A 19,825-nucleotide genomic window follows, 5' to 3' on the forward strand; every position below is an offset into this window, starting at 1 on the left:
ACACCCCCCCGCCCCCCCCCCTTTTTTTTTTGTCAGTACGCGGGCCTCTCACTGTTGTGGCCTCTCCCGTTGTGGAGCACAGGCATCGGACGCGCAGGCTCAGCGGCCGTGGCTCACGGGACTAGCCGCTCCGTGGCATGTGGGATCTTCCCGGACCGGGGCACGAACCCGTATCCCCTGTATCGGCAGGTGGACAATCAACCACTGCGCTACCAGGGAAGCCGTCCCCCTCTTTTTTTATAGATAGGTAGTTAAAAAAAATTATTTATTTATTTTTGGCTGCATTGGGTGTTCATTGCTGCCCGTGGGCTTTCTCCAGTTGTGGTGAGCAGGGGCTACTTTTGGTTGTGGTGCGTGGCCTTCTTGTTGTGGTGGCTTCTCTTGTTGCGGAGCACGGGCTCTGGGCGCACAGGCTTTAGTAGTTGCCGCACGCAGGCTCAGTAGTTGTGGCTCGCGGGCTCTAGAGCACAGGCTCAGTAGCTGTAGGAAGGGAAGTGCCCCCCCCCTTTTTAAAAAAATAAATTTATTTATTTATTTATTTTTGGCTACATTGGGTCTTTGTTGCTGTGCGCGGGCGTTCTCTAGTTGCGGCGAGCGGGGACTACTCTTCGTTGCGGTGCACGGGCTTCTCATTGCAGTGGCTTCTCTTGTTGCAGAGCATGGTCTCTAGGTGTGCAGGCTTCAGTAGTTGCATCTATTTTATTTATTTATTTATTTATTTTTGTGTGGTTCGCGGGCCTCTCACTGTTGTGGCCTCTCCCGTTGCGGAGCACAGGCTCCGGACGCGCAGGCTCAGCGGCCATGGCTCACGGGCCCAGCCGCTCCGTGGCATGTGGGATCTTCCCGGACTGGGGCACGAACCCGTGTCCCCTGCATCGGCAGGCGGATTCTCAACCACTGCGCCACCAGGGAAGTCCCAGTAGTTGCATCTAAAGGGTAGTTTCTAAAGGGTAGTTTCCTTCCCATGTTATTATTATTGTTATTTTTAATTTGGTTGTGCTGGGTCTTAGTTGCTGCAGGCAGGCTCCTTAGTTGTGGCATGTGAACTCTTAGTTGCGGCATGCATGTAGGATCTAGTTCCCTGACCAGGGATCGAACCAGGGCCCCCTGCATTGGGAGGGCAGGGTCCTATCCACTGTGCCACCAGGGAAGTCCCCGCATGTTATTCTCTAGTTTAGTTCTTTGTTCTCTTCATAGCACTTACCACAATTTTTAATTATTTTATTTTATTCATCGGCTTACTAGACTTTTGTGACACAGCACCTCCAGCCTCTCCCCCCCACCCCCAGGTCTATGAGCTCCAGGAAGCCAGTATCCACACCTGTCTTGTGTCCAGCACATAGTGACCATTCAGTGGGTCTATGTTGACTGAATGAAAGGGAAGGGAGTCCTTCAGCACCCTGCCCTTCTGCTCCCCATCACCCCAGGAGCACTGACACCTTCTCTCCTCTACTGTTTTCGGGATACAATGAATGCAAGAGGTCTTCTAGCCAAGGCCATTCTCTCCCAACCTCCTGTGGAAACTCTTTGCGTCCTTGATTCTTTCTTCTGTATCTTCATCTTTATAATAATTTCCTATCAATACTCAAAGATGCTCCCAATCACAACCAACCAACCAGAAACCCCTAAAGTTTCTTCAGCATGTGACCACCCTCTTCCCCTGAATTTCAGGACTCAGACATGCCCTGTGTTGCTACTCCTACTCTTTCTCAGGCTCCTTTTAGAGAGTCCTTTTTTTGTCAGTAATTGGCTGGGTTAGGTCTTCATTGCTGCGCGCGGGCCTTCTCTAGTTGTGGCGAGCAGGGGCTGCTCTTCATTGCGGTGCATGGGCTTCGCATTGCAGTGGCTTCTCTTGTTGCGGAGCACGGGCTCTAGGTGCGTGGGCTCAGTAGTTATGGCTTGCAGGCTCAGTAGTTGTGGCGCACGGGCTTAGTTGTTCCGTGGCATGTGGGATCTTCCGGGACCAGGGCTCGAATTTGCGTCCCCTGCATTGGCAGGCGGGTTCTTAACCACTGCCCCACCAGGGAAGTCCCTTAGGGAGTCCTGAAGTGCTAGGATTCTCCCAGGATTCTGTTCTTTTCAACCATCGGTAAAAAGGGGGGAATCTTTGTGGGGACAGAGTCTGGGAAAGAGGGACTCCGACAAGGTGGTGCTGAAGAGTGAGGGTGGGTGAGGTGGGTTAATGAAAGAGCTATGAAAAGCCCGAGGCAGAGGTCAAAAAGGACAAGTGTTGCGAGGACTTGAGCCTCTGTGACGTGTCTGGCGGAGACTAAGGAGAGCGGGAGGCGCGCGCGCGTCCCGACCGTCCGGCCGCGTCCCAGACCCTGCCTCCTCGCGCACAGCGGCGAAAGCGCGCGCTCGTGTGCGCAGCGACCTCTGTGCGCCTGCGCCGCCGTTGCCGGGCATCCGCCGCTGAAAACACGACCTAGTGGAGGGGTAGTAGCAGCGGGACTCCGGAAGCCCACCTTTCACCCGGAAATGGTTGTTGAAAAACATGGCGTTGCTGGTGCGAGTCCTTGTGAGTGAAGGAGTACTTTTGTGCCGTCGCCCACCGGGCCTGCGGGTTGGAGTCGGAGAGGGCGGGGCGGGAGCAACTGGTCGGAAGTGCAGGAGCGGAGCCTGTGCGGTAGCGAGACTGCGCGGCCGCATCTCTGCGGGGAACTGAGGCAGCTTCCCACCTCCCCCGACCCTCGGTTTGACCGTGGCTTCCCCCTTTGGAGAAGGCGTCAGACTGACGTCAGATATAAATTTGACGAAGCTTGCTTTTCCTTGGTCACCACCTGTGACTCCTTCCCCTCAGGGAGAGAGGCAGCGCGTGGGGTACTGATTGTAGTTTCAGGAGACCCGGGTTCTAGTTCCTGTTCCGTCACTAATGCTCAGGGTGACCTTGGGCAAGTCACTTTTGGACTTCAGAGTCCCCATGGGCAAAGCGAGGACGTAAATCTGCAAGTCTTTGGGATTCTGAGGTTCTTTGGGTTTGTTTTAGAGATAGTAGATCAATTATTAACTCTGTAGTTAAGTGGAATACTCTTATAGGCTATTAGAGTGAAAGCTGTACGAGAACTGGGGTCATATCTGTCGTTTTCACTCTGCCTAGCACAGCGTCTGGCACATCATAGGTGTTCAATAAAGATTTGTTGAAGGAATGAAATAAGTGACGAAGAACCACTCTACTAATTAACACCCATACAGGAAGCTGCTGCACCTCTTGTGATTCAGTCCTGAACTTCTAGCTGACTCTGGCTTATATAAATTAAAGAGAACAAGAGTTAGGAGGATACAGAGCTTGGGTCCTAATCATGGAGGGATAGTAGAGTTTATAATTTTATCAAGTCTTTCAAAAACTGGGTCAAGGAGATTGTTTTTCATAGCAGACACTGTATTCCTGCCTCTAGCTTTCTTTTCAGTTCTGATATTAGAAATGTTTGTGTCTAATCTTTTTATACGTGGCACACACGGGCTGTGATTTTACTTCTTGTATTCCTTGTCAGCCTAGCAAAGGGCAGTGCCCTCTATTGTTGCGTAGTAAAAGTTTTTTTGAAGAGTAGCTCCTGTAACCTACAGAAAGTCACTTGGTGAAGTAATTGTTGATGCCAGGGCAGGAACTGATTCAGATCTGAGGACTGCTGAGGAAATGGCAACTAGGATGTCCTAAGTGGTTTTTTTTTGGCCATGGTGCACGGCTTGTGGGATCTTAGTTCCCTGACCAGGAATCGAACCCAGGCCCCTGGCAGTGAAAGCGCAGAGTCCTAACCACTGGACCAGCAGGGAATTCCCTCCTAAGTGTTTTGTTTTTTAAAAAATATTTATTTATTTTTATTATTTTTTTGGCTGTGTTGGGTCTTAGTTGTGGTGCTGCACAGGCGTCTCTCTAGCTGTGGCTTGCATACTCAGTAGCCGTGGTGCATGGGCTTAGTTGCCCTGCTGCGTGTGGGATCTTAGTTCCTTGACTAGGAATTGAACCTGTGTCCCCTGCGTTGGAAGGTGGATTCTTAACCACTGGACCACCAGGGAAGTCCCCGTCCTAGGTGTATTTTTTTTTTTTTTAATTAATTAATTTATTTTTGGCTGTGTTGGGTCTTTGTTGCTGCATGCGGGCTTTCTCTAGTTGTGAGCGGGAGCTACTCTTCGTTGTGATGCACAGGCTTATCACTACAGTGGCTTCTCTTGTTGCTGAGCACAGGCTCTAGGCGCTCGCGCTTCAGTAGTTGTGGCACGTGGGCTCAGTAGTTGTGGCTCGTGGGCTCTAGAGCACAGGCTCTGTGGTTGTGGTGCGCAGGCTTAGTTGCTCTGTGGCATGTGGGATCTTCCCAGACCAGGGATCGAACCCATGTCCCCTGCATTGGCAGGCAGATTCGTAACCACTGTACTACCAGGGAAGTCCCATCCTAGGTGTTTTTAAGATAGATATTTTTGGGGGGAAAGATGAGAATTTTATTGGGCTGTAGATCTGAAATGAATACCTTGACTTGACTTGGCAGTTAGTGTCTGCCCCAGCTGAGCATGCCGCTGAGCATGTGGATGGTTACAGGATCATTTCTTCTTAGTTGGTAGCATCCAGTGAAACCACCTTTCTAACTGCCTTCTATTAGTTGAATCTTTTTCTACCCCCCATTTATCGCTTTCTATTCATCTTTTTAGGTAAAAAGCAAGATTAGGTAAGGAAAGTCACTTTCACTTTATACTGTATACTGTAATTCTTTGAAGTCTTCTTATCATATGTTGTAATGTGTGACAAAGCAACAGAAATTCCCTTAGGACTAGAGAGTTAGAGTAAACATGAAAGTAGCAGATATTTATTGACCACCTATGCTGAAGAGGCATTAGGGTTAGGCACTGTGAGGAATTCACAAATACAGGAAAATGCACCTGTCTAGGAGTCGGAAGAGCCTTGTTTGAAAGCTTGGCCCCATTACTTACTATGGGTATAGCCTTGAGCAAATCACCTAACTTCTCTGAGCCTCAGATTTTCTTAAGGATAAGTTTGATAGGGTTGATCATAGAATCAGTTGATACAAGTGACATTTTAAATGCTTTTTTTCCCTTTTAATTCGGCGACTATTTTGAGTGTTTACTGCATTCTAGGAACTCTCCAAGGGACCGAGGATGAAAAACATAGAACTTATTTTCATGTTTATAATCTAATAGCAGAGACAGAAAAGAAAACTACTGATAACAATTCTTGAAATGCTGTGATAGAAGTCTTAACTAGGTGCTATGGTAGCAGAGTAGAAAGGCACCTAACCCAGCCTGAGGACAAGCATTGGGAGCATTAGATGGAAATGGAGGAGAAGCATTAGCTTATGCTACTATGCTAGACAACAAAGGCGCTCTAAGTAAATCTCTCTGGCTGGACTCAGGGGCACTTGTGGGGAAATGGCAGTAGAGGAGACGTTGCCTTGCATGTCATAGTTAGGGGTTGGAGATTTATTTTGAGGCAGAGGGCAGCCTTTGAAGTATTTTAAATGAAGGGAAGATTTATTTTTAAAGGTTTTTTTGATGCATTTACTCTTGTTTTCTTATTTAAATTTTTAAAATTGAGGAATAATTGATGTACAGTAACTCACACTTATTTAATTGTATAATTTGATAAGTTTTGTTTTTTTATTTTTTATTTTTTTGCGGTACGCGGGCCTCTCACTCCTGTGGTCTCTCCCGTTGCGGAGCACAGGCTCTGGACGCGCAGGCTCCGCGGCATGTGGGATCTTCCCGGACCGGGACACGAACCCGTGTCCCCTGCATCGGCAGGCGGATTCTCAACCACTGCGCCACCAGGGAAGCCCAAATTTGATAAGTTTTGACACAGGTATACACCCGAAAAATAAAAATAAGGAACATATCCGTCACTCCCTAAAATTTCTTTGCGCCCTTTTGCAATTCTTGTATTGCTCTCCCTGCTTCCAGCCACCATTGATCAGGTAACACTTTGTTCCTTCTCTCATTTTTAAATTGAAATTAAAAATTTTTAATTTGAAAGTATGAAAAAGTAAAAAAAAAGTCAACATAGTAAACAAAAAAACATAGATTTTTGTTTTAATAGATCCCTGTAACAGGGGTGGATGTAACAGATGGATCAGTCAGAGAGGGCTGAGATTAGAGTCCCCAGGGCCAGTCAGAAACTAAAGTAATCCTGGAAGAAGTGATGAAGGCCTGTACTAAGTGGGAGACGGACAGTGTGGTTAAAGAAGAAGGGATGGTTGCAAGAGGTATTGAGGAAATAGTCTACAGAGCTTGATGAGAGATTAGATGTTAAGGATGAGGAAGAGGGAAGAGTCTAACAGCTTGTCCCAGGTCAGCCTAGGATGACTGAGTTAATAGCAGTGTTCTTCACTGAGAAAATCTAGCCAGAGTTTTTGGAGTTTTTTTGTTTGGTGTTTTTTTTTTTGTTGTTGTTGTTTTTTGCAGCTGGATATTTGGTGTTCAGGAGAGAAAGCTGAAATATAAGTTGTAGTTGAAACAAAAATGTTGAGATTTCTCAAGCAATAATATTGATAGGTAACATTTATAGGGCACTTACCATGTGGTAAGCACTCTTAAATACTTTATGTGTGTGAACTTGTGTCCTTACGACAGCCCTTTGAAAAGGTAGGCACTATTATTCCCCCATTTTGCAGACAAGAAAATTGAACCACCGAGAAGTAGTATTCTTGAAACATTGTCATTAGTCTCCCCTTACTTTTTCCTCTTTCTGTCTTTTTGACCAGTTTTTACCCTTCTCCAAGGATGGGTTTGGGAAGGAGGAGTAAACTGAAACACTGCTATTGCTGAGTAGATCTAGCAGAGGAACCGGCCATTTGAGCAGTGCTCTGGGACTTTTTAATGGTTTTATGAGTTATTTTGACATTGGTAATAATTTTTACTTCTCTTTGATAGTAGTATAAGTTGCAGAAAGCCACACTGGAGTTTAAAAAAAATTGTAGTAGAATACGCATAACATAATTTACCATTTCAACCAATTTTAAGTGTACAGTTCAGTGGTATTAAGTACATTCACATTGTTGTGCTGCCATCACCACCATCATCCAAAGAACGCTTTTCATCTTCAAAAATTGAAACTCTGTACCTATTAAAAGATAAATCCCTATGCCCCACTCTACCCAGCCCTGGGCAACCACCATTCTTTCTGTCTTTATGATTTTGACTACTCTATGTACTCATATAAGTGGAATCATACAGTGATTGTTCTTTTGTGACTGGTTTATTTCACTTCACATAATGTCCTCAAAGTTCATCCATGTTGTAGCATGACAGAATTTCCTTTTTTTAAGGCTGAATAATATTCTGTTGTATGCATATACTACATTTCATTTATCCATTCATCTGTTGATGGGCACTTTGGTTGCTTCCACCTTTTGGCTATTGCCAGATAGTGCAGCCATGAACATGCGTGTACAAATATTTGTTCTAGTCCCTGTTGTTACTTCTTTTGAGTATGTGCTCAGAATTAGAATTGTTGGATCATATTGTAATTCTATGTTTAATTTTTTGAGCAATCGCCATTCTGTTTTCCATAGCAGCTGCACCATTTTACATTTCTGCCAGCAAAGAACAAGGATTTCAATTTCTCCACATCTTCTCCAACACTTATTTTCTTTTATTTTTTAATAGTGGCCATCTTTTTTTGTTTTTGTTTTTTTTTTGGTACGCGGGCCTCTCACTGTTGTGGCCTCTCCCGTTGTGGAGCACAGGCTCCGGACGCGCAGGCTCAGCGGCCATGGCTCACGGGCCTAGCCGCTCCGCGGCATGTGGGATCTTCCCGGACCAGGACACAAACCCGTGTCCCCTGCATTGGCAGGTGGACTCCCAACCACTGCTCCACCAGGGAAGCCCAATAGTGGCCATCTTAATGGGTGTGAGAGGATAATCTCATTGTAGTTTTTATTTTTAAAGATTTTTTTTTGATGTGGACCATTTAAAAAGTCTTTTTAAAAAATTAATGTATTTATTTTTGGCTGCATTGGGTCTATGTTGCTGCGCACAGGCTTTTCTCTAGTTGCAGCAAGCAGGGGCTACTCTTTGTTGTGGTGTGCGGGCTTCTCATTGTGGTGGTTTCTCGTTGCAGAGCATGGGCTCTAGGCATGTGGGCTTCAGTAGTTGTGGCATACAGGCTCAATAGTTGTGGTGCATGGGCTTAGTTGCTCTGTGGCATGTGGAGTGTGGGATCTTCCCAGACCAGGGATCGAAACCGTGTCCCCTGCATTGGCAGGTGGATTCTTAACCACTGCACCCCCAGGGAAGTCCCATCTGCAAGTATTTTTTCACATATTTTTTCTGTTTCTTATTTCTCTCCTTTCCGTCTGAAGCTCCTATTATACATATGTTGGTATGTTTGATGGTGTAGATACTGGTTTGCTGGTAGGTCTCTGAGACTCCATTAAATTTTCTTCATTTTTTTTTTTTCTTTCTGTTCATTGGGCTGGATAATCTCAATTGATCTATCTTCAAGGTCACTGATTCTTTCTTTTGCTCAAATCTGCTGTTAAACTTCTCTAGTGAAATGTTAATTTTATTTATTGTTCTTTTTTTAAACATTTTTAAAAAAAATATTTATTTATTTATTTGCTTCCACCGGGTCTTAGTTGTGGCAGATGGGCTCCTTAGTTGCAGCTCACAGGCTCTTTAGTTGCGGCTTGCTGGCTCCTTAGTTGAGACCTGTGGGCTCCTCAGTTGTGGCATGTGTACTCTTACTTGCAGCATGCATGTGGGATCTAGTTCTCAGACCAAGGATCAAACCCAGGCCCCCTGCATTGAGAGTGCAAAGTCCTATCCACTGCACCACCAGGGAAGTCCCTTATTGTTCTTTTCAACTCCAGAATTTTTGTTTGGCTTTTTGTAAAATTTCTTTCTTTATTGATATTATTTATTTGGTGAGATACCATTCTCATACTTTACTTTAGTTCTTTAATCATGGTTTCCTTTAGATCTTAAAATTTTTAAATAGCTGGTTCAAAGTCTTTCGTCTGTCTAATGTCTGGGCTTCCTCAGGGACAGTTTCTATTGATTTTTAAATTTTCCCTTGTATTGACCATGCTTTTTTTGTTTTTTTACATGTTTCATAAGTTTTTGTTGAAAACTAAACATTTTAAATAATATAATGTGGCACCTCTGGAAATCAGGACTTTCTTTTCCCAGAGTTCATTGTTATTTTTCTGTTTAGTGACTATTCTGAATTAATTCTGTAAAGTCTGTATTCTTTGTCGTGTGGTCTCTGCCCAGTTACCTTAGTGGTCAAGTAATGATTGGATGGAGATTTCCTTAAATGCCTGGAACCAATGAATCTCTTAGTATTTGTTGAGGGGCTCTGTGTGCATTTTGGAGCATGCCTTCATCCTTCTACCAGTCATTTGACAGTTCTGCCTTAACCTTCACTTCCTACTTGCGAAGCATCTCACGGTCAACCAGAGATGAGAGCTTAGAGCACTCTCAGGTCTTTCCTGTTTTGGGTATGTTCACACACCTGTGCATCTGCATGGCCTTTAAATTCACAGGAATATGTCATAGCTTTTCAAGGTCCCTATGCATATCTCATTCCTCTGATTTTCCTTTTAAACTTTTTGGTTAGCCTATTGTTTTCCCCAAGTATTATCTGCTGCCTCAGGCAGCCACAAAGTTAAACAATTGCCTCTATTTGTTTTTCACAAACGCTCCTGGGGAGCTCCTGGGGAAAATGGTTTTCATACTGGAGGAGTTCCAAGACGGATGGAGTCTTCCAAGGACTGCTAGACAGATCAAATAATTCCAGACCTTTGTGAATAAGGTTTGAGGAGCTTCAACCCCATTCAGGGGTCAACTTTTCTCCAGAGAAGACTAGTTCCTTTCAGTGAATACTACTATTTAGAAACCAAGTTTGGATGCTACATGTTGTCATTGCAACTGGGGTGTCATTGCTTCCAGGCCCTATCAGTACAGGAGTAGGAAGTATATGTATGTGTATACATATACATAAACACACATATGTTGATTTCTCTATTTATCTCTGTATATTAAAAACTTATACCAGTTACTCTAAATCCATCCCAATAGCACAGGGTTTATTCTATCCTTTTGCCTTTTCATATTTGTTAACTCCTTTCTCTGAGAGAAACCTCATCCCTCATCCTTAATATATTTACTGATTTGCTCAAATCCTTCTTGTATTTGTGAATTCACATACTTGCTAAAATTTATTTGTAACCTGAATCAATACTCGTGGTGCTTTTGCAGTAATTTGTGGACATGTGCAGAGGGGTGAAAAATTTGAACTGCAACATGCATATTTCTGGCTGAGGTGATACTCTGACTTCTTGTTTCAGCTATTATGCTGTAAACAAGTATCCTTCTCATGGTCTCTTTAGTGTCATGTTTTTTGCATTTTTGTGCTTTTTTTGGTGATTTCCCTGTTTAAAATGGCCCCCAGGTGTAATGCTGAAGTGCTGTCTAGCGCTGCTAAGTGCAAAAAGGCTGTGATGTTTCTTGTGGAGAAAATTTGTGTGTTACATAAGTTTTGTTCAGGAGCGAGTTAGTGCTATTGGCTGTGAGTTCAGTATTAATGAATCAACAACATATTAAACAGAAACACACAAAACACGGTCATGTATTGTTTGGTTGATGAAAATGTTGTGACCAGAGGCTTGCAGGAACCTAACCCTTTATTTTTCCCCTAGGAGCAATGGTTCAGTGTTTGCTAACTTAGTGTTTGTAGTCACTTTGTAAAACATAACTATGGGGAATAGGAGAATTGACTACCTGTAAAGCCTTTTCCAGCTCATGGGTGAGCAAAGGAAAATACTATGTATCTTAAAAACCACATGAAGAAAGAGTCTGGTCAGTGGACTGATTACAGTGTAGTCACAAAAAGAGCTGATCTGTGAGAATATTTTGAAATACGATGTAAAATCACCTGCAAATCACAATATGCACAGGAAATACAAACATAAAACTTATCTTTAAAATTTTGGTTGAAGTGTTGATGAGGCAAAAGGACGATTGAAAAACCAGTTCCCACTGAGTAATGGTGTTTATACTATCCTAAGTTAAAGCAATGATTTTAACCACTGGAATTTTTCTCTGAACTTGGGAGAACTGAGGTTTGCTAATTGTTATAGACCTAATGTATTAGTACCTATAAGAGGATGATAAGTACTTCCACAGATTTATTGATATATATTTATAAATGAAGTGTTGGGAGAGGTGGAAAGGAAAAAGGACTTAGTAGAATCAGTAGAACCAGAACCTGGAGTCTAGGTTGAAGCAAATGAGCTCATGCTTTGGGTAGGAGAGAAGAAGAGAGTCCCAGAGGAACTCCAAGGGGATTAGCTTGTGTGGAGAGGAGCAGTAATTCTCAAACCAGAGAGTATGAGTCAGGTTTTGGAACTGCTGAGTGGAGAATGCAAGGCAGAGTATGTAAGTATATTGATGGGTCGGAGTCCAGTTGGTAAAGATCAGGTGTTTAAGTTTGATTACAGAGACACTTGGAGGCACTGCAAGCTTTTGAGAAAGGGAATTCCAGGTTCAAAGCAATATTTTAAGAAAATGGTTCTTCCTGCTCTGACAGTTTGCTGGGGAAAGAGGAGTTTACTTACATAATTCAGTAACAGTTGTTAATAGCAATAGTGAAGCCTTTGTGTGTGTGTTTTACTGTTATTGAAGTGCTTTCACAGGTGGTCCTTGGGATGCTCCTGTGAGGTAGCTTTTATTATTCCCACTTTTAGGTAAGGGAAAATGGAGGTCCAGAGTTTTGAGTAACTAGTTCAGGGTCACACAGCTATTTAATGGTAGGCTTGCGATTCAGATACCCTTTCTGCTACACCTCAGTTTCAATTCAGGATTTCGACAAAGAATTGTTGTTGTAGGATTGGAGAAGGAAAGAAAACAGCAGCTTATTACTACTTTCTTCTAATAAGAAGTGATTTAAAGTATTGGCATGAGACCAAGTAGAGTCAGATGTTACAGAGAAAATTTTTATTGACATTGGAAAAAATATGATGAAATTCTTCAGAAAATCTTCCGAAAGTTTGCATTGTTCCTACTTGTAATTTCCTCTTACCTCCCCCCACCCCCAGCTTTGGGCCTGAATCTGCTGCAGTTTCATCTTAGCACGTATTTACATTTTTAGGAAAGGAACATCTGACATGGAATGATTCTGGTAAATGTGTCAGCTGTTAGTAAACAAGAAGCCAGTAATTGTATCTCATTTGAAAACAATCCCAACAGGTCAAACCTCAGCTGAAATAAAATCCTATTTTTAAGCTTTACTTTTAATTTGAAATATAAGTTGCTGTGAGTAGCCTATTAGAAATGGTTACACAACTTTAGAAAGCATCTCTAGGTTTAAAATTCTAATACCTTTCTCCCCCTTACCTCTGGCCCTTCCTGCCTAGTCATGAGGAAATGGAGATTCAGATTCAACTTAATATTTACTGAGTTGGACATACTGCAAAAGACATTTTTTTCCTTAAAATCCTGAGAGGTAGGGATTTTTATTTATTTTATGGAAGAGGCAACAAAGGCTCATAGCTCACTGACAGGGGAGCCAAGAGTCAAATCAGTGCTTTCTGATTCCAAGTACAGGACTCTTCCCATAGTATTATGCTGTATTTTAATTGGTTCAAGACTAGGTCATAGAGTGGTAGAGCTAGAAGGGACTTTGGGGATATTTCCTCTACCCTTTCATCCCATAAATGAGCATGGATCCAGGAGTTGGGCTTTCTGGATTCAAATCTTAACCCCGCCATTTATTAGCCATGTGACCTTGGGAAGTTACTTATCTTATCCATATTTCCATTTCTTTATCCATATACATGGGATACTAACAATATACCTAAGTCATTGGGTGGTGATTATGAGGTTTAAATGAGTTCATATATGTAAAGTACCTGAAAAATACCTGGCACATAGTAAGTGCTTATATTTGTTAAGAGGAAACTGAGTATCATAAAGGTGTAATTACTTCTAAAGATCATATTAAAGTAGCTGAGTTTAAACTAGGATATGGATCTTTTACTCCTACTATTGTAGTTGATGCTTGGCAAAGTGTTTTCAAACAGTTTGGTATATCCAGTCCTCATTATGGCCCTATAAGGTCTACAGGCCAAGTGAAAGAAACCCTTTGATCTCCCAGAGTTGGTTTCTAGAATAGAGATTTCCAGTGCAGTGTATGTGGATGCCATATTTATACAGTGGGTTGTATTTCAGGTTCATAAAGTAAAGCAGGCTTCTCATTTAGCAAGGTAGAGCTCCTCCTTTTTCTAGCCGAACCTTTCACTTTAGTCCAGAGACCTTTTTGAGGTCAATTAATGCCAGAGGGAAAAATTGGGCCTCAGTCATAGCTCTAACACCCACTTAATCTCCCTTTGTCTTGGAAATCAAATTGCCCAAGTGTGTTTTCCCACCCTAAAAATTTCAGCCCTAGTTTCTTCATCCTTTTGGGGATAATGGTAATCCTGGCACTGTTTACTGTAAAGGGATTTTATGAAGAGCTTATAAATCAGTGTTTATGAAGAGGAATTGTAAACTCTGATTTAAATGATAAGCTAACTGTAAAATTCCTGAAGTAGGTTTATTTTGTTACTTTCTGAGAGGGAGCTCATGTCCTCCGGTTTGGGTCAGCTATTACCAGAATTCATCTAGTCCGTGGTAGGCAGGGGTACATTTTATCCTAGGAGAGATGAGCATAGGGAGGCTTGGTCCTAGTCCTGTTTTGGAAATTATCCTTTCATGTGCCCTGTTCTGGCAGGATTTCTAGATTTAGGTACACTCTTTGCCTTCTACACATGGAGTCTGATAGAGATTCCTGACAGACTACTTTTTCTTTCTCTAGAGGAACCGGATTAGCATCTCCCAGTGGGTTCCAGTATGCAGCCGATTGCTACTTGTGTCTCATACACAGGGACAGTACGGCAGGGCTCTGTCTGGTACTTCCCAGGTAAGATTTGTTATTCCTTTGCTTGGTATGAAAAAACCTTAGTGTTTATGTGCAAATGTCATGTATTTATAGATTAGCCAACCAAATTGTGTGATGGAAAAACCTCATGAGACCACTTCTGGGTCTCTGTGGTGCCAGCTCAGGACTGATTCCTACTGTATGGTGTCTAGGGCGTTGCTTCTAAATACCCCAGCAGTGGAACTTAGCCTAGGATACCATGATACAGTCTGATGATTTTTACTGTTGGGAGTGTTTCCAGATATTCATCTCAGAGTTAACTTTTCTTCAATTTTTTCTTTGTAGCCACTTTGTGCCACTTTTATTTGGGGTAAAAAATGTTTCTTTATTTTTTTCCTTTTTATGAACATAAAAATCCAAGGAACAATTATTTCAGGCCTTAGTTTACCACTGATCACATGATTCTTTTTTTTTTTTTTTTTTGCGGTACGGGGGCCTCTCACTGCTGTGGCCCCTCCCGTTGCGGAGCACAGGCTCCGGACGCGCGGGCTCAGCGTCCATGGCTCACGGGCCCAGCTGCTCCGCGGCATGTGGGATCTTCCTGGACCAGGGCACGAACCCATGTCCCCTGCATCGGCAGGCGGACTCTCAAGCACTGTGCCACCAGGGAAGCCTCCACATGATTCTTTATAATGTAGTTTACTTTGGACCCTCCTTGAGAGTTTTTTCTCCTGATTTTTGTTAATTGTACAAATAATTTAGTAATAAAGGAAATAAAAATCACCCATGACTTCAAACCTGAAAACATCTGCTGGTTCTTTTCCAATCCTTAAGTATGTATGTGTGTACTAATTTTTTCCCTAGGTACCTTAACAAATATCCACAGAATTTTATGTTCTGGTGCTTTTTCACTTATTAGAGCAGACATTATTCACGTTGTTAGATCGATTTCATAATTAATTTGTTAAGTGGCTACATGTTATTTATTTAGCCTTTGTTTATATTAAAATTATTTACAGATTTTTTGGTAGACTTTAATGTGGTTACCATTTTATTGTTATATAGTATTTCTTATTTTTAATTATTTATTAAATATAAATTTCTAGTAGGGTGTATCCTAGGTCAAAGGGTATAAGCAGTTTTCCTCTCCAAAAAGTTCTTTTAATTTATACTGCCACCAGCAAGTTTATATAACTAGTTTTTCATCATTACCTCCCCTAAATTGGATGTTTTAAAAAAATTTAAACTAATTGGGTAGAAAATGTTACCTTGTTTTGCTTTGCATTTCTTGATCAGGGTTAAACATTTTTCTGTTTATCAGTTATATTCTGGTTTGTAAAAATTATATACTTACATCATTTCTCTGTTTATCTACTGGGAATTTATTTTCATTACCAATTTATATAAATTCCTTTTGTAGCCATTCACTTCCTTTTTCATATTTAATGCAATGAAAAATTATTTTTGATGTATATAATTATATATTATATAATTTAAATAAATAAATAAAATATATTAAAATACTTAAAATATAGAGTAATTCCCTCCAGCTAGTGTATAAGCCTTGCCCTTCTGAGGACATGTCTTATTTTTACCTGTATTTCCTGGGCTTCTCACTAAGTCTGGCACAGAGAAGGCACTAAATGTATGTTGAATGAATGAAGAATATGCTTGTGCAGAAGAGGCATCTACTTTGGGTAGTCATGTAGCTATTTCTTTTCAGAGTTGGACTAGGTTCTATTTTTATTTTTATTTTCGTGCACTGGAAAATTTTAGTAGAATTTTTCCTATAAGTTCTAAATCATTTGTAAATAATGTGTGCAGAGATGGTGGAAGGAGGAGCTCATTACATCAATTTCAAAAGGCTAGGGACATTGGACTCTAATCTGTCTTTTCTAAGTAACCTCTTAAAGTTCTGTCATACTTTGATGAGTCTACTTAAAAAGTTTTTTTTAACTTCTGAAATAATTTAAACTTACAGAAAAGTTATAAAAATGGTAGTGTTCCCTATACCCTTCATCTAGCTTCCTCTAATGTTATCATCTTATATGACCATAGTGCAGTTATTGAAACCAGGAAGTGAACATTGATGTGATACTTAACTAATCTATACACCTTATTCCAGTTTTACTTTTTTTCCCCATTAATGTCTTTTTTGGGGTCTCTCAATTGGGGTTCGTCTAATATTTTCTTAAAATTAGATTGAGGCTATGCATTTTTGGCAAAAGTGATATTGTTTCCTTCTCAGTGGGTCATATCATGTGATACATGATGCCAGTTATTACTGGTGATGTTGACTTTGATGACTTGGTTATTAAATTGGTGTCTGTCAGCTTCCTCTACTATAAAACACTATTTTCCCCTTTGTAATTAGTAGGTGTCTTGTGAGAAGATACTTTGAGATTATGTAAATATCCTGTTTCTCATCATACTTTCTTTTTTTGAAGTTTTAAAAATAATTTTTATTGAAATATAGCTGATTTACAATGTTGTGGGGGTTTTTTTGGTTTTTTTTGGCTGCATTGGGTCTTTGTGGTGCACGGGCTTCTCACTGTGGTGGCTTCTCTTGTTGTGGAGCACGGGATCTAGGCACAGGCTTCAGTAGTTGTGGCATGTGGGCTCAGTAGTTGTGGCTCACAAGCTCTAGAGCCCAGGCTCAGTAGTTGAGGCTCACAGGCTTAGTTGCTCCGCAGCATGTGGGATCTTCCTGGACCAGGGATCGAACCTGTGTCCCCTGCATTGGCAGGCGGATTCTTAACCACTGTGCCACTAGGGAAGCCCCAGGAGGTAGAGTTTTGATAAAAACTTTTATTTCAACTATTTTGTTCCTTTTTTTGCATAAATATAAAAACGTCCCCAAACTTCCAAGATCTTAGAAGATAGTGACTGAAAGGATCAATCAGTGATGTCCATTTTAAAGGATTAAGAAAAGGTCCAAGAACTACAAAAGATGAAGCAGCCTAAGCTGAATAATTTATTACAACAACTTGTAAATGTTTGTATAAAATGTCTTATAAGGGCTTATTGTTGGGTCCGTGGGCACCCAGGGGTGAGGGGTGGGAGCAGGATTTCTTTCTTTTTAAAGGCTGTATAATATTCCATTTTATCTATCTATCTATATCTATATATCTATATCTATATATATGCCACAGTTTCTTTATCCATTCTGTCAGTGGGCATTTGGGTTACTGCCATATCTTGGCTATTGTGAATAATGCTGCAGTGAACATAAGTGTGCAAGCATCTCTCCAAAATCCTGCTTTGAATTTTTTTGGATATATACCCAGAAGTGGGATTGTGGTATCATGTGGTAATTCTGTTTATGGTTCTTGACTGCAACAGTCATTACTATGGTGTTTGCTTGATGGTCATTTTCTTTTTTAAAAAATTTATTTATTTGTTTTTTTTTGGCTGCACTGCGTCTTCGTGGCTGTGCGTGGGCTTTTTCTAGTTGCGGCGAGCAGGGACTACTCTTGGCTGCAGTGCGTGGGCTTCTCATTGTGGTGGCTTCTCTTGTTGCGGAGCATGGGCTTTAGGCATGCGGGCTTCAGTAGTTGTGGCGTGCGGGCTTCAGTAGTTGTGGCACGTGGGCTCTAGAGCACAGGCTCAGTAGTTGGGGCGCAAGGGCTTAGTTGCTCCGCAGCATGTGGAATCCTCCCGGACCAGGGCTCAAACCTGTGTCTCCTGCATTGGCAGGCGGATTCTTAACCTCTGCACCACCAGGGAAGCCCTATGGTCATTTTCTAATTCCGTCATTGCCTACTACATTTCTTGATTGGAATTCTACTGTAAGGAAGAGCTGTCACTTCCTCTCCATTTATTTATTTATTCAATTATTTTGTTTGTATCAGTATGAGCTAATGCATATTTATTCTGTGAGTTATAATGCGTTATTCTCATTATTTTGTTGATCAAATTGTTCCATGTTTGGCTGTTGAGAACTCCTTCAAGTTCCTTCTACGTGCCTTCATTTTTTGAACACTTCCTTGTTTCTTGGCACCACAAGATGTTTCAGGTTCATGTTGTATTTTCTTTGCTCTAGCCCTAGAGTTAACAGTTTCCTCCCAGGAGCCCTGGATTCTTTTATTGGAGAATGATATTTGGAATATTTAGAAATTAAGATCTGGGTGCTAAGTGTACATGAGCCAGTGTTGTTGAACTCTATGCAGGTTTTTGAAATCAGTTAGATACAGGGGAAAGAAGATAGCTCTGAATACATGTTTTTACCCCTTAATGAACTTTACTTCTTTGAGCCTTAGTGTTCTTATTTCTAAAATGGGAAAAAATAGTATCAACTTTTCAAGGTTGTTGTGAGATAACATAAGTAAAACAGCAAGCATACAGGTGCTGGGCATATGGGAGATCTTCAGTAAATTGTAACTGCTATTTTTGTTGTATTTATGTTCATGCTACTTGGGTAAATTTTCTCCTCACCTTGTAAATTGAAACTTAAAAATTTTTTTTTTAATCCTAAAACTACCTTAAGCAAGTTGCAACCTCTGTGTCTTAGTTTCCTCATCTGTGAAAGGAAAAGGTTGGACTTAGAAGATCTCAGAGATTCCTTCCAGCTCAAGTGTTGTTATTCTAAGTTACTCCTTAGTTCTTCAGTTGCTTTTTCTCCAAGCTAAACAGCTTCAATTTATTTTAACCTTTCCACTAGGACCTTTGATTCATCTCTTTGATCATTCCTGTGGTTCTTTTCTGGACCTTTTCCAGATTGTCCTTCTATTTGGAAAAAAAAAGAAAACCCCACCTAGTTTTTATTGAGTGCCTACTCCATGCCCAGAATGGTGTTGAGCAATGGGACAGAAAATAAAAGAAGTATAAGATAGACTGTCTCCTGGTGGAGCTTATAGCTTTGCTAAAAGGACCAGATACATATAGTGTTGAAGAATTGCTTGAGTCCTGCCCTCCTTTTTCCTTTCCTTTCCTTTCTCTTTTCCTTTCCCCTTTTCCCTTTCTTTCTTTCTTTCTTTCTTTCTTTCTTTCTTTCTTTCTTTCTTTCTTTCTTTCTTTCTTTCTTTCTTTCTTTCTCTTTTCTTTCCTTCCTTCCTTCTCTCTCTCTCTCGTTCTTTCTTTCTCTCTCTGTCTCTCTCTCTCTCCCCCTCTCTCCCTCTCTCTATCAGGGAGGTCTTTTCATTTTTAGAACCTTTTAGGAAGCAAAAAATAAAAGCAAAATCTTAATATGTCTTTTTTTAAAAAATAATTTTATTTATTTATTTTTGGCTGTGTTGGGTCTTCATTGCTGCACACGGGCTTTTCTCTAGTTGTGGCAAGCGGGGGCTACTCTTCGTTGCAGCATGCGGGCTTCTCATTGCAGTGGCTTCTCTTGTTGCAGAGCATGGGCTCTAGGAGCACAGGCTTCAGTAGTTGTGGCATGTGGGCTCAGTGGTTGTGGCTTGTGGACTCTAGAGTGCAGGCTTACTAGTTGTGGCACATGGGCTTAGTTGCTCCGTGGCATTCGGATCTTCCCGGACCAGGGCTTGAACCCGTGTCACCTGCATTGGCAGGCGGATTCTTAACCACTGCGCCACCAGGGAAACCCAAGGGAACCTTCTTGTACTGTTGGTGGGAATGTAAATTGATACAGCCACTATGGAGAAAGTTTGGAGGTTCCTTAAAAAACTAAAAATAGAACTACTGTATGACCCAGCAATCCCACTACTGGGCATATACCCAGAGAAAACCATAATTCAAGAAAACATATGTACCCCAATGTTCATTGCAGCACTCTTTACAATAGCCAGGGCATGGTAGCAACCTAAATGTCCATCAGCAGAGGAATGGATAAAGAAGATGTGGTATATATATATACAACAGAATATTAGTCATAAAAAGGAACTAATTTGGGTCATTTGTAGAGACGTGGGTGAACCTAGAGACTGTCATACAGAGTGAAGTAAGAAAGAGAAAAGCAAATATCATATATTAAGGCATGTATGTGGAATCTAGAAAAATGGTGTA

At 41.5% G+C, this 19,825-nt stretch overlaps 1 protein-coding gene across 1 annotated transcript in view; it reads left to right on the forward strand.

The window, feature by feature from the left end:
- The first annotated feature begins 2,340 nt into the window (after window positions 1-2,340).
- Window positions 2,341-19,825, forward strand: part of UQCC1 (ubiquinol-cytochrome c reductase complex assembly factor 1) — a 92,611-nt gene continuing 75,126 nt past the window's right edge. Inside the window, exons 1-2 of the mRNA XM_059038094.2 lie at window positions 2,341-2,518; window positions 13,799-13,903. Coding sequence (XP_058894077.1) covers window positions 2,495-2,518; window positions 13,799-13,903 — 129 coding nt within the window. The 5' untranslated portion in view covers window positions 2,341-2,494. The remainder of the gene's footprint in view (window positions 2,519-13,798; window positions 13,904-19,825) is intronic.

Source organism: Kogia breviceps, chromosome 14 (genome assembly GCF_026419965.1).
Source record: "Kogia breviceps isolate mKogBre1 chromosome 14, mKogBre1 haplotype 1, whole genome shotgun sequence".
NCBI classification, from domain to species: Eukaryota; Metazoa; Chordata; class Mammalia; order Artiodactyla; family Physeteridae; genus Kogia; species Kogia breviceps.